General features: G+C 47.4%; 2 protein-coding genes across 2 annotated transcripts in view; one reads left to right on the top strand and one right to left on the bottom strand.

Annotated features, from left to right (window-relative positions):
* Window positions 1–5,888, top strand: part of PTPN13 (protein tyrosine phosphatase non-receptor type 13) — a 172,463-nt gene extending 166,575 nt beyond the window's left edge. The window contains exons 45-46 of the mRNA XM_060247088.1: window positions 2,014–2,076; window positions 4,922–5,888. Coding sequence (XP_060103071.1) covers window positions 2,014–2,076; window positions 4,922–5,005 — 147 coding nt within the window. The 3' untranslated portion in view covers window positions 5,006–5,888. The remainder of the gene's footprint in view (window positions 1–2,013; window positions 2,077–4,921) is intronic.
* An 889-nt stretch (window positions 5,889–6,777) lies between these two features.
* On the bottom strand, window positions 6,778–17,704 carry SLC10A6 (solute carrier family 10 member 6). Its single transcript, XM_060247347.1, is given in 7 exon segments — window positions 6,778–7,019; window positions 8,884–9,041; window positions 9,609–9,670; window positions 9,672–9,785; window positions 11,133–11,221; window positions 12,382–12,500; window positions 17,325–17,704. Coding segments are annotated over 7 exon segments (1,119 nt in total). The 5' UTR covers window positions 17,687–17,704; the 3' UTR covers window positions 6,778–6,804.
* Between the last annotated feature and the right edge of the window lie 8,433 nt (window positions 17,705–26,137).

Genomic DNA, 26,137 nt, shown 5'->3' with positions numbered 1-26,137 from the left:
TGCCTCTCTTTATGGGTGTTTGAGATGACTTTTTGGTATGTGACTCCACATTTGTCCTGTTTTATTCAGAATGGTTTTTCACGCTTCCGGTAGATACGAGCCGGGCCTTTCCTGTTCTAGAACAGCCTCAGGTGGGCGGGGGGAGGTGAGGGAGTCCTCCACCCTCAAAGTCTCCCTGTGAGGCTGTAAAATGGAACTTATGGGACGGTTTGAAGGCTATGTCTCTAGGCTCTGGCTCATCTGTTTAATTATGTCTTTTAACAACTTTGATAAAACAATTCTTTTTGTGTTGCGTTTGTTGATACCCAGCTTAAGTCTCGACTGTGTCAAAAAAAAAGGTGGACTTCAGAAGTACCCTGAGTAAATAAATACTTTTAAAAGATACCAAAGGAGGCAGCTTTCCTTTGCTCAGGATGCATAAAGGAGGGGCTGTAGCTCAATGACGGAGCATCTGCTCAGCATGCAGAAGCTCCCAGGTTCAATCCCCAGCATCACCCGTTCAAAGGACCAGGTGGTAGGTGATGGGAAAGACCTCTGCCTGAGACCCTGATGAGCCATTGTCCGTCTGAGTAGACAGTACTGCCCTTGATGACCCAATGGTCTGATTCACTACAAGGCAGCTTCATGTATTCATTATTTTTTGTAACAAGAGAGGCTGTGGCACAGTGGAAGAGCCTCTGCTTTGCATGCAGAAGGTTCCAAGTTCAGTCCCTGGTATCTGCAATTGAAAGGACTTGACAATAAAGGATGGGAAAGACCTCAGCCTGAGACTCTGGAGAGCCGCTGCCAATCTGAGTAGACCATACTGACCGTGATGGGCCGATGGTCTGATTCAGTATAAGGCAGCTTCATGTGTATAAAAGTAATTAACCAGGGTTACTACCTCAGCACCCACTGATTTTTGTCTCTGCCTCCAAGATCTTAAAGGAATGGGATTTTTGTCTTCCAGCAGCCACCATCTTCCTTTTTTATAACAAAAAATAAAGGTAAAGGTCGTCCCCTGTGCAAACACCAGTCGTTTCCAACTCTGGGGTGATGTCACATCACAACATTTTCAATACACTGGGCTTTTTTTGTAGCAGGAACTCCTTTGCATATTACGCCACACACCCCTGATGTAGTCAGTCCTCCTGGAGCTTACAGCAGGCCCTGTACTTAGAGCCCTGTAAGCTCCAGGAGGATTGGCTACATCAGGGGGATGTGGCCTAATATGCAAAGGAGTTCGTGCTACAAAAAAAAGCCGTGTGTGTGTGAGAACAACACAATATCTGCATGTGTCTAGCAATATTTCTTCTCCCAAGGGACTTCTCTTAGGGTCTCTTTTTGAGCCTGGACACTTAACTCCGGGCCAGAACCCCAGATCTCCTCTGAACAGTGAGAAAGTGGCAGAATGAAAGGGTGATGTGGAGACGTGCAGCAGAGGAGTGCTTCACCCTTCGCTCGTGTGCTGCCTTACTTTATTGTAATCTCCCTTCAGATACTTTTCCTCCTTGCTTGCACTGTCATGGGGGAAAGAAGGCCATGTTTACAGAGGATGGGTGGCAGATGAGAAAGGGCCAAGTGCCCCCTTTATCCCCACCCCCACCCTGCCACCTCCCTGCACTTCTCCAATGCAAAACAGTCTTCCCACCTTGCTGCAGTGTTTGGAAAAGACCCAGGGCTGCTACCAAACATATCATTCCAGCCTTTCAAAGCGCATGCTTTGAAGGAGGGAGGGATGGTAGAGCATCAGCTTGGGAAGCAGAAGGTCCCAGGTTCAATCCCCGGCATCTCCAACTAAAAAGGCTCCAGGCAAATAGGCGTGAAAAACCTCAGCTTGAGACCTTGGAGAGCCGCTGCCAGTCTGAGTAGACAATACTGACTTTGATGGACCCAGGGTCTGATTCAGTATAAAGCAGCTTCCTATGTTCATATATGCCCTTTGCCGTGGTATGGTGCATGCTCTTTTTCGTAATTCTTCAGTAGGTGCCTCCGTCACTGATCTTCTCTGTGTGCTTTCTTCCCTCCTCCTAGTTTGACATCTCAGACATCGTGCGCAACATGCGCCTGCAGAGGCATGGAATGGTGCAAACTGAGGTATGTGTATCCAGACTGCTGGGGCCTGCAGTTCTGACTTTCAAGGCTGCTGTTCTTCGTTTTCTAGGAGAGACAGTGTGGTGTAGTGGCTAGAGAGACCAGGGTCCGGGAGACTGAAGTCTGAATCCTCACTCTGCCATGGAAGCTCACTGGGTGGCCTTGGGCCAGTCCCGCATGCTCTCAGCTTCACCTGCCTCACAGGGTTGTTGTGAGGATAAGATGGAGGAGAGGAGAATGCATTGGGTTCCCGCTAGGGAGAAAGGCGAGGTATAAATGAAAGAAAGAAGAAGAAGATATTGGATTTATATCCCGCCCTCCACTCCAAAGAGTCTCAGAGCAGCTCACAATCTCCTTTACCTTCCTCCCCCACAACAGACACCCTGTGAGGTGGGTGGGGCTGGAGAGGGCTCTCACAGCAGCTGCCCTTTCAAGGACAACCTCTGCCAGAGCTACGGCTGACCCAAGGCCATTCCAGCAGGTGCAAGTGGGGGAGTGGGGAATCAAACCCGGTTCTCCCAGATAAGAGTCCGCACACTTAACCACTACACCAAACTGGCTCTCCAGTTTTTGGATTTATATCCCGCCCTATCCTGCAAGCGGGCTCAGGGTGGCTGACTACAGTAAAATCAAAAAAGAGTTAGAATAATATCCTAAAACAAGCATTACAAAATCAGGAGTAGCACAGTAAACAACCTTACAGACATAGGCGGCAAAGCCACCCAACAGCATGTGACTGATGGCTAACACCATGACACAAAACACCATAATGGTGACATGCTGGGGGAAGTGATGACTTTCAAAGGATGCCCGCTGATTAATTAAAAGCCTTGTGGAAGAGCTCCATCTTACAGGCCCTGCGAAACCTTGATAAGTCCCACAGGGCCCTGATCTCCTGTGGGAGCTCGTTCCACCAGGTAGGGGCCACAACTGAAAAGGTCCTGGCCCTCGGTGAAGCTAAGCTATGAAAAGGAGCCTTCTGATACCATCTTTAACCGCTGTTTTCAGAAGTGAAATCAAACAATAATTGCCGATAGATCCAGGTGGGCAGCTGTGTTGGTCTGAAGCGGTAGAACAAAGTAGGAGTCAAGTGGCACCTTTTAAGACCAACAAAGTTTTATTCCGAATGTAAGCTTTTGTGTGCATGCACACTTCTTCAAATGAGGATGTAAAGTCTGTAAAGCCATGTTGCACCAGACTTATGGTGACCCCATAGGGTTTTCAAGGCAAGAGACATGCGGAGGCGGTTTGCCATCGCCTGCCTCTGCATAGCAACCTTGGACTTCCTTGGTGGTCTCCCATCCAAATAGTAACCAGGGCCAACCCTGTTTGGCTTCCAAGATCCGACAAGATCGAGCTCGCCTAGGGATGAGGACATTTCTAAACAATAAACGTGTGTGCAGCACATGTAGCCCCGACCTCCTAGTTTCTTTGCAAATGGGTGTTGTGCCTAGAAATCAGTCTGTGCGTTGACAGCAACTGTTTGTGATCTGAGCCATCCAGGCCTTAACGGTAGAACGTGGGGGCAAGGTAAAGACCAGAGAAGAAGAATGCAATAGGAGGCCCCCAGCATAACCCTTGGGCATTCCCAAAAGATCTGGGATAGGAGGGCCAGGAGCAAACTTCCCCTAAGAGCAGAGAGGGCTGGTGCTTGTGAGAATAGGCAGCCCTCAGATAAATGGCCCAGTGACCGGACTCTGGACAAGGCAGTGATACCACCCATGGCTCTTCTGAATTCTGTTTTCCAGAGTGGCACCTGCCCCATATTCCAGATAGCAGACAAGGGCCTTGCTCAGTGCAGCTTGTGGGTTTATAATAAGTGGTTGTCACCTTAAAACAGGCACACCCAGAGCTCCCTGCAGCCTCCTCAAGGTGCAGGAAGCCATTGTGGCTGTTTGGTTGATGATGTTTGCAGATGTTTGAGCCTCAGGGTTTAGTGGTAGACCATGGGAGGGGCTGTGGTTCAGTGGAAGAGCCTCCGCTTGGCGTGCAGGAGGTCCCAGGTTCAATTCCCCAGCCTCTTCAGTCGAAAGGACCAGGAGGTAGGTGATGGGAAACACCTCCACCTAAGACCCTGGAGAGCTGCTGCCAATCTGAGTAGACAATACTGACCTTGAAGGACCAAGAGTTGGTGATTCAGTGTAAGGCAGCTTCATGTGATCACAGAGCAAATACCACTGGTACAAGGCATTGGCCTGGTACAAGGCATTCACTGTTGGTTTGACACATTGGCACAAAACCAGCAGTGGACTACCTAAACAAAGTAAATCCTCCCCTCTCCCCCCATGTCCAAAGGCATAAACCCTGCTGAGTGTACATCCCACACTGATCTTGCAGTCGGCCCCGTCAGCAGCAAATACATGCAGACCCCGGGGAAGGAGTCATCACAGGATGATTTGCCGGCTCACATAGACTGTGGATCTAAAGGAATGCTGAATTCATATTCATCCCCAGGGCTTTTTTTGCAGCAGGAACTCCTTCGCATATTAGGCCACACCCCTTGATGTAGCCAATCCTCCAAGAGATTACAGGACTCTTAGTACAGGGCCTCCTGCAAGCTCCAGGAGGATTGGCTAGATCAGGGTTGTGTGGCCTAATATGCAAAGGAGTCCCTGCTACAAAAAAAAGCCCTCTCCAGAACTGCCATGCAGACAGTCCCTGCCCTGGACTTTACAGGAACAGATGGCATGAGAAGAAGGAACTCAACAGCTGAATGGAGTGAGGGTGGAGGGCGGGGTTTTTGTATCAGTGTTGTGTCTTAAACAGCATCTATTAAGCGAAATCTCCTCCATCCCCAGCCATTATCTTCTGTTGTGGAATGAGCATTTGTGCTTTCTTCTCTTCCCAGGACCAGTATATTTTCTGCTATCAAGTTATCCTTTATGTCCTAAAACGTCTTCAAGTCGAAGAACAGCAGCAGAGAAACAACTAAATGTGAAAGCCAAGTATGCTTTTAAATGGGGGCGGTGGGGTTGGACAGAGAAAAAGAGGTTCCTGAAGAATTCAGGCACCATCTAACACTACAGAATCCAAGTGGTTTAATGTTCATTCTGTCTGTCTCAAAGGTTATTCCTGCCACAGAATCCTCAGTGAACCATAATTTACAGAAAACCTTGGGGGGAAGCTGGGACTGCTGAACTGGTATCAAGCTAATATGTATTTGTGGCACAAGTGTGCCGTCATGAGTGCGGTCTTGCCAATAGGGTCCCAGTTTCTGACAAGCATCATGTACCCCTGCACTCCCCCGACTTCTGAATGGTACAGAGCCTTGGGTCCCATTGGACGGTGCTGCAGTTAGTGCAGTTTTTGGACATTCTGACAAACAATTGACATTTTTAAACAGCTTTCTGTTTTTCCAAGAAGTATTAATGTCTCCTACGGTTGTTATTTTTTTCTTCCCAGCTATTTTATAATATATTCTAATGCTGGGGATGATGGGCAGGGTGGGGGGAGAGATACAAACAGTATTTTATCCTGGTGGACTTTCTTACAGGGACATTTGTATTAGTCTGTTTTTAAAAATGTTTGTTTATAGCAGAGCTGTCTTTTTCCAGCATTTTTTTAAAAAGATACGGTAGAGCTTTTTATAGAAAATACTTGAAATCAGTATTTAAGCTTTACATCATATTAGCATAGGGGAAAGTAGCAAACATTGAACTGTAAGTATCACATGTTATATTGTTTACTTTATAGAGACTTATGTATATATTTATATACTTTTACAAAAAAAATGTTGAATTATCAGGTGTCTGAGTGTATAACTACTGAGACACCTCCACAGTGTAAATAAAAATACACTTTTAAAATATGAAAAATGGCCATCTTATTTTTCTGTCCATTTAATATATTCTGTTTTCTTCCTGGTGTCCAGGCCCTTTTTCTTTGCCTTCTGCCATCTCAAACGTTTCCAGCTATATCTGAGTTCTATAACAACTCAGATATTTCAGTGGAATCAGACAGTTCCATTTCTTTTTGCACATGATCACAAGCGTAAAAATGATGTCCCATCTCTGGAGCTCCTGTTTCTTCATAATTCAGGAAAGGTCGGGATGGGATGCAGGAAAGTATTCTGCTGTCTGGAATCTGTCATTTTGCTTCGTTCTCTGTAGGAAGGGTGATGAATTCAAATTGGGTTCATATGAAGGACAAAATGAGGCATATACAAACAGGCAAATATAGAAGCAACCATACATCAGGCGCACTACAGAAAAGAAGGGCTGTCAGAATGGACAGAAAAGGGCTTGTCGGTATTTTAGTATCACAAATTGACATAATTGACATTGTGAGTTCGTCTAGGTCAGTTCAGAAATGCATTGTTTCCAGTAGGTGCCTTGATACATGAATCAAATGCATGGCTTTTGCTTGCCTGTGACTTGGGATACATCCTTGCACATGTGCAAAATGCAGTCAAGTCACACCTGATTTATTGTGACACCAACAAAGGGCTTTCAAGGCAAGCGAGAAACAGAGGTGGTTTGCCATTGCCTGCCTCTACAGAGCCTTCCTTGGTGGTCTCCCTTCCAAGTACCAGCCCTGCTTCTCTTCTAGGATCTGACAAGATCAGGCAACACCATGCTGCCTTCCCTCCCAGTGATATGTCCTTAACACAAGCTATCCCAGCTATGAGACAGAGAAGACCATCACGGCATCCATGAAAATGCACACAGAAGGCTAGACCTTAATGACAACCTGTTTCTTGTTTATTAAATCTTTTGCACCTTGGGGATGAAGTCATGGGATTCCTTCAAGGGAAGTCATATCATGCTCAGCCACCTGTTGAAACTGGCCAACTTTTTCATTTTCCATCTTGGAATGCACAGGGCCATCCTCTTCCTTTTCAAATCCCATGGCGATCTTGCTGCCTGGAATGTCTAACATGTTAACGTGGGGTGCCAGTGCTTTCTCTTCTTCTCTTTTCCCCAGACATTTCTTGTAAATGTGATACACTGCATGCAACACAAACACATATTAGGTGATGAGAGTCCCTCTAGGCTGTTTTTCTTACAAGACAAGCTCTTGAATAGCTCTTGGAAGCCATCAACAACTAAAGAAAGCCCAGGACCCACCAACACAACCACAGACTTGCCAGGGTCTTGGAATATCCTCATTCCCAGGGCAAGAGAGGAAACAGATGGCTAATTTAGCTTCCTGTGGTCTGCTCTGCCTGGCTCGCAGACAATATTCAGCTAGGTGGATCACAAGTTCTGCAGCCATGGGGTGGGTGGGTGGGTGTGCAATGTGTGCCTTAAAGTCATAACCAACTCATAGGGACCTCATGACATTGGGGTTTTCAAGGCAAGAGATGAGCATTTGCCATTTCCTTCCTCTGCATAGCAACCCAGGTCTTTCTTGGTGGTCTCTCTTCCAAGTACTGATTATCTCTATCGCTACTTAGCTTCCAAAGCTGGATTTGTTACTAAGAGCGCATTTACACATCACTTTGAGCAGACATATGCACAGACCTAGTTTGCTGCCATGCTTCCGCACTCTCCTTCCGTCCTGAATCCAGTAGCATGGGGAAAAGTAGACTAAAATGCTTTTAACATAAATAGAAATCCCCCCCAGAATTCTAAATGGAGGACTTTTTCACAATCTTCTCTTTTCACTTGTGTGTGCCTATTGCTTTTTTTTTGGGAGGGGGGGATGTTCTTTGATGCACATGTTTTCCTCCCTCTAGTGGTAGCTTTGATATTACACTGCTGTGCCTCCAGCGTATTTCCCTCTGTGCTAAATGTGCAGATAAATGCACCAGAGATGTAATATTGTAATATTGAATGTAATATTGAAGTGACCACTAGAGGGAGCAAAATGTGTAGAAAAGAAAAAAATGAAGCCATGTGAGTTTGCATGCAATAAAAAGAAGAGTATATAAAAGCTCAGAATTTAGACTAAACTGGAATTTAATCCAGGCATAGAATCTTGGAGGGGGAGGGTAGACTAAATCTTGGATCCTCTGATAAATCTCTGCTGAAGGAATTTCTTTCAGGGAAACAGACTTCCTCTCTTTTCCTTTCCAGCTGTAGCCCAGAACGGTCCCTGAAAGGTTGCTCCTAGAGGGCAGCCCGTCACCAAAATAGCAGGAGGGGGAGTTGGAGATCTGCAATGGGGGGAAGAGAACTGGCAAAAAACACCCAAACTTTTTCCATTAGAAGACATTTTCTGCTGCATCCAAGTCAATCTCCAGTTCACCCATGCCACGGTATTTTGTGTGTCATAGATCAATCTCTAACCAGGATTTTCTGAGTGTGTTATGTGCACAAGCCCAGCTTCACATCACCTTTAAAGGTGTCTGAATATAGCCTAAATGTACACTCAAGAAAGAATGTCCGATTCTCCAGGTTTCCTTATAAATGGTTACATACCCATTTTAAAAGTGTGTGCTTGAATATGTAATGCGTGAAGATGCTCTTAGGGATTTCATGAAAGAGACGCAGATGAAGAAAAGCCTGATTTAACTGTGATGCTGGCTGGGGCAGGTGCCCCCTTCCATGGGGGGCTTCACTTGCAGAGCATCTAATTCCAACCAGGCAGCTCCTCATGCAAAGTGATTCAATTTCAAGGAGTTGCTGGGCCAGTGCAAAGCTCTCTAGGGGACAATCCTGTTACCTCACCAACATCACATTTAAATCAAGCCTGAGAGCTTTTAACATTAAAAACTAGAAGAAAAAAAATGTGTGGACTCCAGCAAATGAGTAACAGCTGCTTGTTTAGTATGCTGAAAATCATCCTGTCTGATCAACCACGGCAACCTTTGTTCCTGGCCTGTTTTCCCCACCTCCTCAGAACATGTGTTTGGATGGGATAACCTACCGGCAGTTATGAGTAATCCATTCAGCAGCTGAAAGGCACCGTAGAGCATAGGAAGAGTGATTATCTGGGAGAAATGGTGAGAGTTCAAAGATAACTGGAGCAATGCAAAGTATAACGCAATGTTCTGTGATCCCGTCTCCAAAGCAATGGTTCGAGCCCTGGAAATGCCAACATATTGTGATGCTTTAAAAATTTGTTTCAACAGGTACAGAGTTTGGGTCCAAAAAAAAAAAAAGACCTAGTGCATAAAATTATCAATTAAATGGTTCTGGAAAACAATGGCTCTCTGTGGCTACTGGCATCTTACTCAGAGGTACAGTTTGGTGTAGTGGTTAAGTGCGTGGACTCTTATCTGGAAGAACCAGGTTTGATTCCCCGCTCCTCCACTTGCACCTGCTGGAATGGCCTTGGGTCAGCCATGGCTTTTGCAAGAGTAGTCCTAGAAAGGGCAGCTGCTGTGAGAGCCCTCTGAGCCCCACCCACCTCACAGGGTGTCTGTTGTGAGGGAAGAAGATAGGAGATTGTAAGCCGCTCTGAGTCTCTGATTCAGAGAGAAGGGTGGGGTATAAATACAATATCTTCTTCTACATTGTTTTCTTATTCTTTTGTCACAGACTACAAGGTTTAACAGTCTTTTCCTCTGTTCTTTTAGCCACCTTCTGTCTTTCCCTAGATGCCACCACATTCTCCTCAGGATTAAGGAATACCAAGAATTTCTTAAATACCTTGGCCACGACTGGCAGGTGATGAGGGCCAAGAGAAAGCCGCCTATGTAGCCTGTGAACGATAAAAACTGCAGTAGTCGTCAGGATAGAGAGCTCCAGAGTCAAAGAATCTTTGGACAATACTGTGTCAATTACTGATTCAACCATCAGGAGGGTAATTCCCAAAATGCCTCCAACCTAATAGGGGGGGAAGGAAAAGGAAAAAAAAACAAAACCAAGAAGCAGCAACAGCAAGGTGGGTTGTGTCCTTCACACAGTGGAGTTAACACAAAAGACTGGTGACCCCTCTGGAGCTCCAGTGTGAACTTTCAAGAGTGACCTGCTTCAAAAGGTCTCTAATTGTAGGGTTCGTGGGGCTGAGATTTGCCACCCTGGAGAAACACACTGAGATAAGCAGACCAGTTGTCAGATTGCTTAGTTCAACTGGCTATCAGATGCTTATGTTGAATGATTTTTGCTTTGAAGATTACGGTGCTAGAATACCCGGTGTTTTCACCAGCCTCGATGGGGTGCTAGAATATCCAATGGTTTCACCAGCCTCAATATGGTGCTAGAATACCCAGTGGTTTCACCAGCCTCACATTATGATCATACCTCTTGGCAGGTAATGATATTAAATGCTGATGAAGAGGAGAATTCACTACAGTTCACACTCACACAATCCTACATTATGCCCCCAAAAATCTCTACTCAATTTCCCTTTATTTGCCTCCTCAGGGCAGCTCCTGTCCCATATGGCTTTCATTCTGTTGGGCCCCATGATTCCCAGCCAGTGTTCCCTCTAAACTGAGTTAGTGTAAGCTAGCTCACAGATTTTTAGCCTCCCGCTCACACATTTTTGTCTTAGCTCAGGAAAAATAACCCCAGAACATACTATGCAGTAGCTCACAACTTTTAATGCCAGTAGCTCACAACTTTAATACTAATAGCTTGCAAAGTAGACTTTTTGCTCACAAGACTCTGCAGCTTAGAGGGAACACCAGCATAACCTTTTCTGCAGTGTTAAGGGTGCCTTCCTTTTAGTGGTGCCAGCACAAATAGTATCATGGAGGGGGGTATAAAGGGAGCTCTCACGCTTATCCAGCTTTAGTCGTCTCTAGGCATACTGAAATAGTTATAGTCATTGTCTCATCAGGAATCTATCCATTTGTAAATCAAAGAAAATATTAAATTGTCAAGTTTGTGTTTTAAACTTTAAACCACCTTGAATGCATGGGTAGAAATGTAGTGCATGAATAGTTATAAATAAATCTGCAGAATTTGCTTTTTTCCCTTTTGTTTTTCTTTTTGTATGCTGTCATTTCTTTGCCCTGTTTTGAATAATGCAAAAGAACAATGGCAGCACAATAAATAGAATACAAAAATATCAAAAATATTGTGCAAGAACACACACTCTTGACTAGTATATACAAAATACAGTTTTCTTAATTTTGTATATACTAGTCAAGAGTGTGTGTTCTTGCACAATATTTTTGATATTTTTGTATTCTGTTTTGAATAATAGCAACTCACTTTGGCATTTACCTTGGCAATGATTTTGGAATGCTTGGGCCATCTATTGTTTGTAAAAACCCCACAAGCAACTGGTATGATTAAGCTGAGAAGACTTGTTCCTAGAAAAGTGAAGGGGGAAAAAAGCTTAAATTATCTGTGAGTCAAATCTGGGTCAACTGTGGTTCCACCTCCAGAATCTTGCTTTTCCAATTCAGATCAAAATCAGTTTGGATGATGCAGCATTTCCAGGGTTTTTGATGTCTTCCTCATTTTTACCCTCCCTCAGCTGTCTCCCCCAGTGGCCATTTTTCCTGGTAGCTATATAACTAGTGTATAAATTATGCATTGGTACTCTTAATTTATGTGTTTCCTTTTATCCTTTATGATCACTTTTTCCTTTTGTGCCTTCTGTACTGTAGCATAGGCTAGTGATCACCAAAGCAGTGCCCATGAGCATAGCAGAGTCCTCTGATGTGTTTCCTTGTGCAACCATTTGCTTCTTCCAAAAAGTGCCTCTTCCCCAAGGTGGGCAGAGAGCCAGCCTTGACCTCCCTCTTCTCACTGAAGCAGGGAGTACTTCAGAAGACTCCAGGAAGCATGGGGCTGCCAACCTCAGGTGGTAGCTAGAGATCTACCACTATTCCAACTGATGTCCAAGAGACAGAGATCATCTCACCTGGAGAAAACGACTGCTTTGCAAGGGGGACTCTATGGCATTATAGAGTCCCTCCCTTCTCCAACCCCCTCTCCTCTGGCTCCACCCACAAAATCCCTAGTCTGGACTCTGGAGTTGGTAACCCTAAGAAGCATCAGGTTTGCATCTGCAGAGAACTCCGTTCACAAATAACTGGCCCCTTCGTAGGAGGATGCTTGGCTTAGAAACTCTAAACATTCTGTGATTGTGCCCGTCTCCATGGTGGCCATTTTGTAAATGGTTCCATCTTCTACAGCAGCCATTTTTGATGGCACACACTGCCCTTTCTCAAAATTCTGAAAGCACCCAGAGGTGCTACAGGACCGGAGATCTCTGAGGTGGATAATATTTTGAAATGGGTTAGTCACCTGAAACATGGTGGCAGAAAGCCAGGATATAAAAGTACATAAAATAATCCTGAAGGAATATCTCACTGGCCCACTGATTCAGATTCTACCAATACCTTGAACTTCTGAAATAGATGGTGATTAACTGTATTAGCATTATTATTATTAGAGCATGTCAAAGAAATTCGATTCCCTCCCACACATACCAGGTTTTACAGAAAGCAAGTAGAAAGGATACCTATGGTCTGATATGGAACTGTGATGCCATCTGCAAGTTCCCAGGAATATGTATAGATGTACAGGCAAAATGGCATCATTCCCAGGGCAGCTATGGTAGAACAGGTTGTCATAGAGATGCTGGAAATAAGTGACATTAGAGATTATTGAAAAAGATTGGGTTTTTGTGTGCAAGTTGACAACTGAATCACCTGAAATGCACTTCTTGAAGAGCATGAGTTGACCATCTCTTTTACTTCCCCCTTTCAGCCAGCCAGCATGGTGTAGTGGTTAAGAGCGGTGGACTCTAATTTGGAGAGCTAGGTTTGATTCACCCACTCCTCCATTTGCAGCCAGCTGGGTGACCTTGGGACAGTCACTAAGTTCTCTCTGAGCTCTCTCAGCCCCACCTACCTCACAGGGTGTCTGTTGTGGAAAGGAACGGCGATTGTAAGCTGTTCTGAGACTTCTTTGGTAGTGGAGAGCAGGGTAAAAAAAACAACTCTTCTTCCTTTCATCCCATGAACTGACAAATTTCCTCCCCAGAAATAGCTTTCACGTAGGTAGGAAGTGCCCCAGTTCATCACACTGATGACAAGGCCTCAGATTCAGCAGAAGCTCACAGGAGCACAGCTCCTGAAATTTTGTGAGGGTTCTCCCTCTTCCTCCCCACCTAGTCCATTGAATAGTTGGTGCAGCTGCATAACAATCCCTGGATTAGGAGAGTGGGCAGCCAGCCAGCCACTAGGGGCTTTGCCACACCCCCAGCAGCCTTCATTACCCCTGGAGAAGCCCACACCACCATTTCTTCACTTTTTATGTGCTTTTGGGCAGCAGGTGGCTTGCTGGCCGTTTGACTGGGAGGGGTGGCCCAGGAGAGCCCGAGGCGAGCGAGGCCTGCTTGGGCTGGCTGCATCTCTAGCCAGCCCAAGCAGGTCTCGCTCGCCCGGGGCTCTCCTTTCTTGCATCGGGTTCCTTTTGGCTGGGGGTGGTGGCATATGATAATGAGTTATTCTAATGAGCTCCACCACCTCCTATTTTTCTACAAAATGACCCCTGCTGATGATAAATGCACAACACCAGCTTAACTGTATGTAAATGAGATGCAAGATCAGATCAAGAGCCCATCGAATCCAGTACGTCCTCACCAATGATATCCAGCCTGATATACCTCTAGGTGTCTAAAAGTCCAGTGGTCGCAATCCTCCCGTTCTTTGTTCTCAGAACCCAGAATCCATATACTGCTGCAGGAAGCCACCATTTACATCAAAGTCCCACCCACTGGTGAACATAAGAGAAGCCATGTTGGTTCAGGCCAATGGGCCATCCAGTCCAACACTCTGTGTCACACAGTGGCCAAAAAACCCAGGTGCCATTAGGAGGTTCATCAGTGGGGCCAGGACACTAGAAGCCCTCCCACTGTGCCCCCCCTCCACAAGCACCAAGAATACAGAGCATCACTGCCCCAGACGGAGAGTTCCATCAATACCCTGTGGCTAATAGCCACTGATGGACTTCTGTTCCATATGTTTATCCAATCCCCTCTTGAAGCTGTCTATGCTTGTAGCTGCCGCTGCCTCCTGACAGTGAATTCCACGTGTTAATCACCCTTTGGGTGAAGAAGTACTTCTTTTTATCCGTTTTAACCTGACTGCTCAGCAATTTAATTGAGTGCCCGTGAGTTCTCATATTGTGAGAAAGGGAGAAAAGGACTTTCTCTCCCTGCTCTATCCCATGCATAATCTTGTAAACCTCTATCATGTCACCCTTCAGTCGACGTTTCTCCAAGCTAAAGAGCCCCAAGCGTTTTAACCTTTCTTCATAAAGAAAGTGTTCCATAGGGAACACTGCATAGAGAAAGTGGTGAAACTGAGACAACTACATTCAACAGGTGTGAAGAAATGCATATAGGATTTGCCCAGTTTTCCCAGAGGTGAAAACACTGCTCCAAGCGTCTGATTGGATTTCACTTTTAAAAATGGGAAATCTTTTATACCCATCAGTAAAAGAATTAAATAAAAATCCTTCCAACGCTGCAATAACATAGACTTTTCAATTCAGGTGGGTAGCTGTATTGGTCTGAAACAGCATAAGCAAGCTTGGGTACAGTGAATCCTTTAAAACTCACAAAGCTTTATACTGGATAAGCTTTCATGTACACACACAGTCCTGGAGAAGAGAACTGAAGAAGGTATCTGAAGAAGTGTTCATGCACACAAAAGCTTATATCCAGATAAAACTTTGTTGAACTTAAAGGTGCCAACTGGACTCAAACTTTGTTCTACACTTTTCTCTTTAACACAACAACAACCTTTATTGGCATTATACACTGAAGTAAACAGGAGATGAGTACTTAATACAATTAACGCAAATCACGTCTTTTTGGAAGCCAGATACAAAAAAATCTACCCTCTTTAACACACTGTGTGTAACATAACCATGTACAGTTTAATCAATCTTGCATTATTGTTCAAGTTCCCGCCGTCCCCGAATGATGAGAAATTCTGAGGGCAGCACTGTGAAATTTCCATTGGTGGAGAAAACTCTGTAATGCTTGCTTTAAAAATATACAAGCAGAGCAAAAAGGCATTCCTAGAAAGCAGAAAATTCCCCAGACAGCAACTTCGATTACCCTCTTCCCCAAGGCTACATCCTTATTTTTGGCTGTCTCCAGCTAGAAATTCAGCTCTGACTTCCAAAAAAATGCCAATTGCCTTCTCTCTTTCTCTTTCTCACACACGCCAACACCTCTCATCTGCAATGGTCTGGTGGTAAATTCATCTAGGTTCTTGATAATAAGGGCTCAGCAGAATTTGATTCAAGACCAAATAACAGATATAGAAGTGGACAGATACTTTATTTAAAACATTTTTCTACTGTCTGCCAGCCTGATCAGGGTCCCCAAGGTGGCAAACATGAAAACATCTGAACAATTTAAAATGTGCAGTTATAACATAACTCAATGAAAAACACCTAGACATACAGCTCTAGAAAGCAGGGAGGAGGCTGTGCCAAATGAAGCAAAAATGCCTTTACTCACTGATGGAAGACACTGATACACAAACTTGTCTCCCTGAGGAAGGAGTTCCACAACTGAACAGAGAAAGCCCAGGAAGAGAGAGCACAGATCTCCTGTTGCGTCTTGTTTCGCTGGGAGATTCTGGAGAATCGCTGCCAGTCAAGTGGAAAGTGCTAGACTTAGAAGGGTCAACAATCTTGACTGAGTATAAAGCAGGCAGCTTCATATGTTCATCACTGCCCCATTTCCTCACCTATCTATGGGACAATTCTTAAAAGACCTGTGGTACTAAAAATTGGAAAAAAACCCCACCCATTTGCCTGCTTAGCTTAACCCTTGACAAACTAAAGAAATGACAAGAACAACTTGTCAGGACCTGCTACTAGGTTCAAAGGCAGGGAGAGAAACTGAAATGACTGAAAAGGTTCTCGTTTTCTCCCACAGAACAAGGAGTGAGAGACACTTCTGAGTTTCCAGTGGGGAGTGGAGAAAGAGGAATCCGAAGGAAGGTGAGCCCTTCCAAAGGGGATTCAGTTTCGGAAGTTTTCCCTCTCCCATTCCAGCACTGCAGGACATAGTGGAGGCTTCCAGCTCTTTGCTTCACCCTCTAAGATCCAGGGCTGCCAACTATCAGTTGGAGTATATGCAAGCTGCCTCTCTTCCCTGGAACACATGGCCATGAGGATATTTCTAGAGTATGCCACACTGCCCAACATATAACAGCCAAATCTACACAGGTAGCAGAAGCACATCGTATAGCTTTTCCTAGATTGCAAGTAGGGAAATCACATATTTTAATGCTTCCCTATGGAGATATGAAGCTGCCTTATACTGAATCAGACCCTTGGTCCATCAAAGTCAGTATTGTCTACTCAGACTGACAGCAGCTCTCTAGGGTCTCAAGCTGAGGTTTTTCACACCTATTTGCCTGGATCCTTTTTGGAGATGCCAGGGATTGAACCTGGGACCTTCTGCTTACCAAGCAGATGCTCTACCACTGAGCCACCGTCCCTCCCCTTTGCAATTACTTTTAATATCTTAAACGCAGAAAACAATATCTCAAAGAACAAGGCTCTAGTTCTGAAAAACTTCTGAGAAAAAAGTATAAGCCCAGGCTTATACAATAGAGTGTTTAACAGACATTCTCACATTTTGACATATTACTGTTTTATTGCTTTCTCATACTCATGCTATCCAGATCAAAGGTTTGCTCAATTTGTTGATTTTACTATTCTGTCACTGAATCTTAAATTTGTACCATTTTGCATTCTAAACCTCTGCCTACCAGCTATATGTAGCTCATTGTACCGGATTCCTTGTCTGATGAAGTGTGCTTGGAGCACACAAAAGCTTATGTTCTGAATAAAACTTTGTTCGTCTTAAAGGTGCTCTTGACTCCTGCAAGGTTCTAGTTTGTCTTCTTACTGATACATATGCTTATTTTCTAAGTGCAAGATTTGTGTGTGTGAATGCTCATAAAAGTATCAGGTGCACCCTGTGATTCCATTTGCCTGTAGAATCCTTGGTTAACTTACTTTGTGTTTTGATATAACGAGCTCTGTCAGCCCCACCTGTGAGTCACCTGTGTCCAAAAAAAGTTGAGATCTGCATGTTCAAAGCCTATAATCAGAAGGGGAACCAGGCATGACCAGAATTCACTGCCACAGGAGGTGGTGGCGGCTACAAGCATAGGCAGCTTCAAGAGGGGGTTAGATAAAAATATGGAGCAGAGGTCCATCAGTGGCTATTAGCTACAATGTGTGTGTGTGTGTGTGTGTGTGTGTATTGGCCACTGTGTGACACAGAGTGTAGGACTGGATGGGCCATTGGCCTGATCCAACATGGCTTCTCTTATGTTCTTATGTAAGGCTGGATCCAACCTTATGTCTGTTTATATGGCCCACAACATAAAGTGCAGGTGCCATGAAGTGCTATGAACGTCCTACCTGAGATCCATATCTCCATCAATCCAGTAAGTGAAAAGATTGGACACTGTTCCTCCAGGACAACAGCCAAGGATAAGGATGGCCACGCTTTGGGTTGTGGTGGTGGCAAGGCTAATGGCCAAGATATAGGCCACCAAGGGCATCAGTCCATATTGGCATATCATCCCCACAGCGATCCCCCAAGGTCGCTTGATGTTGTCCCACAGCTTCTTCACCTCGACGGTGCAACCCATGGAGAACACCAGCAGAGCCATCACAAGCGTCGTCATTACTGACAAACCCACTTTGTACATAGAGTTTTCTTCCTGCGGCTCACGCCAGTCGCTGGTTGCATTGGATAAAGTTAAGGAGTTGTTGCTCATCCTCTTTCTCGTCAACTCCTGTCCTCCTCTTGAAGCCTGCTCGGGAACTGAGAGCGTCAGGAACAGCAGCAGACCATCCCATTGGGTTAACTTCACTGGAAATCCTTAATTGCTAACACAACACAAACTTGCAGAACAGAAAAGAATGACTGTTGCTATGGGTTACCTCAGCAATCTTTACTAATGGGATTAGGCAACAGTGATTCGGGAATGAACATTGGAAGATGTAGGTATGTGGGAGGGGCTTCAGAAATCTATGTGTGATACGAGTTTATTTTTCACTCCCCCCCCCCCCCAGTATTTTTTCCTATTTCCTGTAACTACAAAAAGCACAATAGGAAATCTATGCAATCTTTTTAAAGCATGACCCAGCTAATGAGGGATGGTAGTGAGGAAACAGACCCTGAAGTGTTAAGAGACAGAAACTTTATTTTATTAGATTTTATTGGAAATGTGATTTTATTATTGTTACCAGGGCTTTTTTTTGTAGCTGGAACTCCTTAGCATATTGGGCCACACACCCCTGATGCAGCCAATCCTCCTGGAGCTTACAGTAGGCCCTGTACTAAGAGCCCTGTAAGGTCTTGGAGGATTGGCTAGATCAGGGGTGTGTGGCCTAATATGCAAAGGAGTTCCTGCTACAAAAAAAAGCCCTGATTGTTGCTGTATTGTAATGTTGTGTGCTGTCCCAAGCCCCATTCTGGGAGAGGGGAGGATAAGAATCTAATAAAATATAAATAAATAAATTCCAAGTGGGGATCTCACGGCCTCCCAAAGTCACAAGAAATCCATAGTTTCATGCCAAGCAATTTTTCCACCCATGACTCCAGTCCTGCATTCTTATATGCAATCTGCTACTTAGAAATTTCATGAAAGGAGAGCCATCCATTCTGCGTGCTTTGATTTCACAACTTTTGGCCATTTTTTAATGATCAACTTCCAAGTTTTTCCTCCACAGGGAAGCTTGTGTCTCATTAAAAAGATAAAGCTTTCCTGCAAATTGTCCGGGCAGATGTTGCAGGGGAAGGAAGTGACAAAACTGTATGTAATTTGCATAGATCACAGGTGCACACTACTGCAATGTTGTTTTTTACCCATTCATAATTGTTTAGAGTTTGTTTACATTTGGGGGGCATTCTGTCCCTATTGGCTCAAACAGCTGTTAAGGAGGAGGGGAGGGAGGGACATTAATCCCTCCAACTAATTCTCTCCTAAACATTTGCCAATGTGATTTTGTAAAGGAGGTCAGTAAATGCAATGGTAGAAGGTAGACTGGGGGGAGGGGAGAGGTCTGTCTCTACATCTCCTAAAGAAATCATATCCACACTTGTTTGCTTCCCTGGGCCTTTTTTGTAGCAGGAACTCCTTTGCATATTAGGCCACACACCCCTGATTCAGCCAATCCTCCAAGAGTTCACAGTAGGCCCTGTACTAAGAGCCCTGTAAGCTCTTGGAGGATTGGCTACATCGGGGGGCATGTCCTAATAGGCAAAGGAGTTCCTGGCTTCCAGAGATAGCAAAAGGTGATCAGTCATAAGTTCTCCTTCTCTAAATTGTGCTTTTGGAGGGAGGAAAGTTGTTTTGTAGACATATAATGTCTAATGTTGTTTGTTGTGCTCACTGGAAACTCAGATTGCTAGGTAGGATGGTCAAAGGCAACACCGGCCAATTCGTAACTTGTTTTCCAACTCTATGTTTAATTGTTAAAATGACATGGCAGATCTACATGATTGTCCCATGGCTGCAGAAATTCCCCATTCGCCCATGGATGTCGGGAATGTCAGGCTTGGTCAAAACATTGTTAATGGGAGATAATGATGAATATTACAATGAACCAAAGCAGAACATCCTGGGGACACTCAGCGGCAGAGGCCTTCTAGCCAAAAATGTCCTACTTTTCAGTTCAGGTTCTACTTGCTGGGCAAGCTTGCTTTGGAAGTCAATGTCCTCCAATCTTTGGCGTTCCAAAGTCCTTTCGTACTGTAATGCTGTGAGGTAGAAAAGCAAAAGACAATATGATATTGGAATATTAATAAAAGCACGACCAGGGGTCATTTGGTAGAAAAATAGGTGGGGGAGCTCATTAGCATAGCTCATTAGCATACGCCTCCCCACCAAGCCAAAAGCAACCTGATGCAAGAAAGGAGAGCCCAAGGCGAGTGAGGCCTGTTTGAGCTGGCTAGAGATCCAGTTTGGAGGCCAGCCCAACAGGCCTTGGTCACCTGGGGCTCTCCTAGGCCGCGCCTCCCAGTCAAAAGGCCAGCAAGCCACCCGCTGCACAAAATCACATAAGGAGTGGAGAAAGGGTGGTGCAGGCTTCTCCAGGGGTTAATGAGGGCTGCTGGGAATGTGGCAAAGCCCCTGGTGGCTGCCTGCTCTCCTAATCCAGGGATTGTTATGCAACTGCACCTACTATTCAATGGACAAGGTAGGTGGGGGGGGAGGAGGAGGGGGAACCCTCAGAAAGGTTCAGGGGCTGTGCTCCTGTGAACTCCTGCTGAATCTGAGGCCTGAGCGAGACTATTCAGCACAAAGCTTTCTGACTTCTGTCTCATTAGGGAGCTGCCCTTTTCTCCAGATGGCAAACTGCTGGAAGGTCTGTAATGTACTTTCCCCACATAACTGGTCAGGGTCCATAGTCAAACCGGTGACTGTGATGGACAGGGGAATATCCCACCCTCTTGTCTTCCTTCATTCAGCACAGGCCAATCAGATTTGAAATGCACAATGGAATTGGAGGTAGGGTTGCCAATCCCCAGGTGGGGGAAGGGGATCCCCCAGTTTGGAGACCCTCCCCCTGCTTCAGAGTCATCAGAAGGGGATGGGGAGGAAAATGTCTGCTGGGCACTCCATTATTCCCTATGGAGACCAATTCCCATAGGGTATAATGGTGATTTTATCTGTTTTTTGGTGATTTGGTCTGTTTTTTGAGGTAGATGCACCAAATTTTCAGCACAGCGTCCAGTGCCTCTCTTCAAAACATCCTCCAAGTTTAAAAAATATTGGACCAGGGAGTCCAATTCTATGAGCCCCCAAAGAAGGTGCCCCTATCCTTCATTATTTCTAAATGGCGGGAAGGTATTTAAAAGGTGTGCTGTCACTTTAAATCTGATTGCCAGGACTCCCTTTGGAGTTCAACTGTTCTTGTCACACTCTTACTCCTGGCTCCACCCCCAAAGTCCCTAGATATTTCTTGAGTCGGACTTAGCAACCCTAGGAAAGTGGTTCAGTGATTTACATTACCAGCCTCCAAGTGCTGGCTACAGATCTGCTGGGACAATGCAGAATCAAAATCTGAACATAACTTTGTTGTCTTTACAAGTGTGCCTGTGGGCAAAGGTGATTTTTTTTTAACCCATGCTTTGTTTCAACAAAGGAAGCCACCACCAGCTGGATCAGACCTTTGGCCTCAGCTAGTTCACTTCTCTAGTCTATGGTGGTTCTTCAAGGCCTTGGGCCACAAAAAAAGTTTTTTCCCACACCTGCTACCTCAGGCCATAAGCAGATGTGATGAAGATCATGGACATGTGTCCATCTCTAACAGGCAGGGTTTTTTAAAAGCAGGAACGCAGTTCCGACTGGCTTGGTGTCAGGGAGTGTGGCCTAATATGCAAATGAGTTCCTGCTGGGCTTTTTCTACAAAAAAAGCCCTGCTAACAGGTAAAGTGCACAAGTGTGCAGCTCTGACTCCAAGCAAGACCATGCGAATGGAGAGAGGGAATTTAAACCTTCATTCCCCTCCCTCCTCAGTTTTGCTATTTGAAACCAGGCTCCTAGATTAAAATTGTGTGGGGGCGGGGAGAAAGAGGAGTTCTTTTTTTGCCTTTAAAATCAAACAACTGGCACAACCCAAAGCAAGGTTTGAAAAGTTAAATCCCCTCGCTTATTCATGCAAAGCCTTGATTCAAATGGAGGCCACTCTTATCTTTTTTACAGATTGTGCCCCTGGACTGAACCTGGGACCTTCTGCATATCATGGGGGGAGGGGGGTTGAGCCGGAAGCACAGGAACGCACTTCTAGCTGGCTTGGTGTCAGAGGGTGTGGCCTAATATGCAAATAAGTTCTGCTGGGCTTTTTCTACAAAAAAACCCCTGACTCTACCATTCAGCCACAGCCCCTTTCCACTAAATTTGATAAGGCTTTCAGGGCGGGATAAAATTGCGTCCCCAAACACAAGCCTCCCCGTTCCAATAAACTGCAGGTTCCCATTGCTTCTACTCATTGTAAATCAGATTTTTTAAAAACTGAATAGATTTAGCATGGTAGATTTTTTTTTTCATTCTCCAGAATCTGTCACGGCTGGGGCCGGGTCAGGCAAAGTCCAGAGGCAGTCCGAGGTCTGTAGCCAGTAAGCAGGAGGGTCCGAGGCGCCAAATCCGAATCACTGTAGAAGTATCGCAGGTCTGAGGTCCAGAAGCCGAGGTCAGGGAGTCCAGAAGTCCAAAGCCAAAGTCAGGGAGTCAGGAACCAAAGTCAAGCCGGAGTGGATGCTAGAATGTCAGGGAGATGACTAGTTGCTTCCACAAAGTTTCCTCCCAAAGCCCACAGCTATATAGCCCTCTGCTGGCTGTTGCCCGTTTGGGCTAATTGCTGGCTCAGGGAGGCAGCCAGGATCCTGTTACCACTCAAGCATCCTTGCTCTTAGAAGGGCCAGAATCCTCTCAGAACTCAGGGCTCAGGGAGCGTCTTGCTTGTGAGCGTGCCGCCCTCCTCCGATCCCTGAGGTCCTGCCGGAGGCGGTCACGCACACGAGCTACCCGAGAGGGCGAGGCAGGGGGGCTGGGATCTTCTCCAGCAGGAGGCAGGGGCACTGGTGCAGGTGGCAGGGGCACAGTTTCCTCATCAGACTCAACTTCCTCTGAAGGGTCCCCAGCACCCATGACACTATCCCCCCCCCCAGGGCCCCCCTCCGTCGAGGGACCTGGAAGGTCGGGGTGGTCGTTGTGGAACTGGTGCACCAAGTCCGGGGCATGAAGATTGTCCTCGGGCTCCCAAGACCGGTCTTCTGGGCCGTATCCCTCCCAGTCCACCAGGTACTGGAGGCCTCCACGATGGTACCGGGAGTCCAGGATCTGGCGCACCTCATATTCTTCCTCGTCATCCACCAACACTGGTGGTGGCGGCGGTGGGGAAGGAGTCCGAGCTGGGTCAGGGGGTGCAGCCGGAACAAGGAGGGAGCGATGAAACACGGGGTGAATGCGGAGGTGGGGTGGCAACTGGAGCCTGAAGGCGACGGGGTTTATTTGTTCAACGACGGGGTAGGGTCCAATGAACCGTGCATCCAGCTTGTGAGACCGACCAGGCCGGCGCAGGTAGCGAGTTGAGAGCCACACCTGATCCCCCGGCTGCACTGGAGGGCCTTCTTGCCTCTTTCGGTCCGCAGCCCGTTTATATGCCTCCTTGGCTTGCTGTAGCTGCTCTCGGAGCAAGTCTTGGCTGGCACGGAGTTCTTGCAGGTAGGCATCGACGGCGGGGACATTCGTGGGTGGTAGGATCGCTGGGAAGAACCGAGGGTGGTACCCGTAGGTTGCAGCAAACGGGGTCATTTGGGTGGATGAATGGACCGCGTTGTTGTATGCAAACTCCGCTAGGGGCAATAGAGTGGTCCAGTCATCCTGCTGGTAACAGGTGTAACAGCGGAGATATTGCTCTAGCGTGGCATTGGTGCGCTCTGTCTGGCCATCTGTCTGTGGGTGGTAGGCCGAGGACAGGTGCACTCGAGTACCCAGGCTGGAATGGAGGGCTTGCCAGAACCGAGAGGAGAACTGAGGGCCCCGATCGGAGATCAGATGGGCTGGGAGTCCATGCAGACGAAAGATGTGTTGCAGGTAAAGCTGGGCCGTCTCCTGAGCTGTGGGGAGTTTCGGGCACGGAACAAAGTGGGCCATCTTGGTAAATAGGTCGACGACCACCCAGATACAAGTCTGACCCTTGGAGCGTGGAAGTTCCGTGATGAAGTCCATCGAGATGGTATCCCAGGGTCCTGAAGATGTGGGCAAGGGCTGCAGCAACCCTGAGGGTTTGGCTGGGATGTCTTTGGCCCGTCGGCAGACGTCACAGGAGCTGACATAGCGGGCAACATCAGCGCGAACTCGTGGCCACCAGAATTCCCTTGTCAGCAAGTGGGTGGTCTTATGCTGTCCAAAGTGCCCGGCGGGTAACGAGTCGTGGGTCAGGCGTAGCACTTCTGCCCGCAAGGGCCCGGGCGGCACATAGAGGCGTTCGCGGTGTAGCAAGAGGCCGCCTCGAGTCGTGAACTCCCCTGTTGGGTCATCTTGGAGAGCCTGGAGGTGTTGCTGGACCCAGGGATCATTGGCCTGGCTAGCCCGAATGTCCTCCACGAGTGCTGGTGAAGTGGAGGTGGCTGCAAATACTGAGGGCGGCAGGATTGGAGCAGCGGGCGCGGTCTCAGTTGAGGCAGGGGCGTATTCCGGTTTCCGGGAGAGCGCGTCTGCTTTCCGGTTCTGGGTATGGGGGATGTAGGAGATCCGGAAGTCGAAGCGAGAGAAGAATAGGGACCACCGGATCTGGCGCTGGTTGAGACGGCGGGTGGTCTGGAGGTGTTCCAAGTTCCGGTGATCGGTGAGCACTTGAACAGGGTGGCGAGCCCCTTCGAGGTAATGTCGCCAAACCTCAAACGCCGCCTTGATCGCGAGCAACTCCCTCTCCCAGATGGTATAGTTCCTCTCTGCAGCAGTGAGCTGCCGCGAGTAATAGGCGCAGGGCTGTAGTGGCTGGGACGGCTCCTCGCGCTGGGACAGCACTGCTCCCAGGGCCACGTTGGAGGCATCAGCTTCCACCGTAAAGGGAAGCTGGGGGTCGGGGTATCTCAGGAGTGGCCCGGTGGCAAAGCGAGTCTTCAGGGTGGAGAAGGCGTTATCGGCCTCTGGGGACCAGTGGAAGGGTTCTTTGGGGCGGAGTAGTTGAGTCAGGGGTGTGGTCAGGGATGCGTAGGCCGGGATGAATTGCCGATAGTAGTTGGCAAAACCGAGGAACCGCTGCAGGTCTTTGCGATTCTGAGGAGCCTGCCAGGTCAGGACCGCTTCTACTTTTTTCGGGTCCATGAGGATCCCCTGCGGTGACACGATGTGCCCAAGGAACTCGACGGAGCGCAGGTCGAAGTCGCACTTCTCCAGCTTGGCGTAGAGACCATGGGCTCGTAGGCGCTGCAGGACCTGGCGGACGTGCTCGGCGTGCTGGGCAGGATTGCGGGAGTAAATTAGGATGTCATCCAGGTATATGATCGCGAAGCGGTCGAGCAGGTCCCGGAATATGTCATTCATGAACCTCTGGAAGACAGCGGGGGCATTGGTCAGTCCGAAGGGCATTACCAGGTGCTCGTACTGCCCGTATCGGGTCCCAAACGCGGTCTTCCATTCGTCTCCGGGCCGTATGCGCACCAAATTGTACGCTCCACGGAGGTCCAGCTTGGTGTAGATTTGGGCCCCCTTTAGGCGATCCAAGAGTTCAGGGATCAGTGGTAGAGGGTACCGGTCGCGGATGGTGATCTTGTTCAGGGCCCGGTAGTCATTGCACAGCCGGAGCTCCCCACTTTTCTTCTTCACGAAGAGCACTGGAGCAGATAGGGGAGAGGTTGAGGGTCGGATGAATCCGCGTTTCAGGTTCTTGTCCAGGAAGTCTCGCAGAGCTGCCAACTCCGGCTCCGACATTGGGTACAGACGCCCCACCGGGAGTGGTGCCCCAGGTACCAAATCAATGGCACAGTCGTAGGGCCGGTGAGGGGGAAGCTGATCAGCTCCTGTCTCTTCAAAGACATCAGCAAAGTCCACATACTTCTGAGGGAGCTGAGGACCACCACTCGGGATGCCAGCTGCTAGAGTGGTGGGAGGAGTCAGATGGGGGCATGGGTCTCGGAAGCGTAGTTCCTGCTGGGCCCAGTCCACGATGGGGTTGTGCAGCTTCAGCCAGGAAAGGCCTAGAATCAGCGGGAAGCGAGGCATGCGGGCGACATCAAACCGCAGCTGTTCTTGGTGCTGCTGGACGTGGAAGGTGATGGGACAGGTCTCCTGGGTGACGGGGCCAGAACGGAGGAGGCGCCCGTCAATAGCCTCCACCAGCGACGGAATCCCTTTTGTCTGCACAGGGATCTGGTGCTGCTTCACAAAGGCGGCATCTATAAAACAGTGGGCCGCTCCCGAGTCCAGCATGGCATACACGAACAGCCAGCGTTCGTCAGGCAGACGGAGTTTGACTGGTAGCAGGAATGGCCCTGGGGTATCAGCCCGCTGTTCGGAGGACCCAGCTAGTCGCCCCAGGCTGGGGGGTCCACTTACGCCTGGGGCTGCCCTTTTGGCGGCGGTGGCAGCGAAGGTCCAGGTATCCGATGCTTAGCAGGGCAGCCAGAGGCATAGTGGCCTGCCGTGCCGCAGTAGAGGCACAGATTCTGCGTGCGGCGTCTGGTCTTTTCCTCTGGGGTCAGGCGGGGTCGA

This window comes from Heteronotia binoei, chromosome 9 (genome assembly GCF_032191835.1).
Source record: "Heteronotia binoei isolate CCM8104 ecotype False Entrance Well chromosome 9, APGP_CSIRO_Hbin_v1, whole genome shotgun sequence".
Lineage (NCBI taxonomy): Eukaryota > Metazoa > Chordata > Lepidosauria > Squamata > Gekkonidae > Heteronotia > Heteronotia binoei.
The sequence above is the reverse complement of the archived record's forward strand: the minus strand, read 5'-3'. Positions and strand labels throughout refer to the sequence as shown.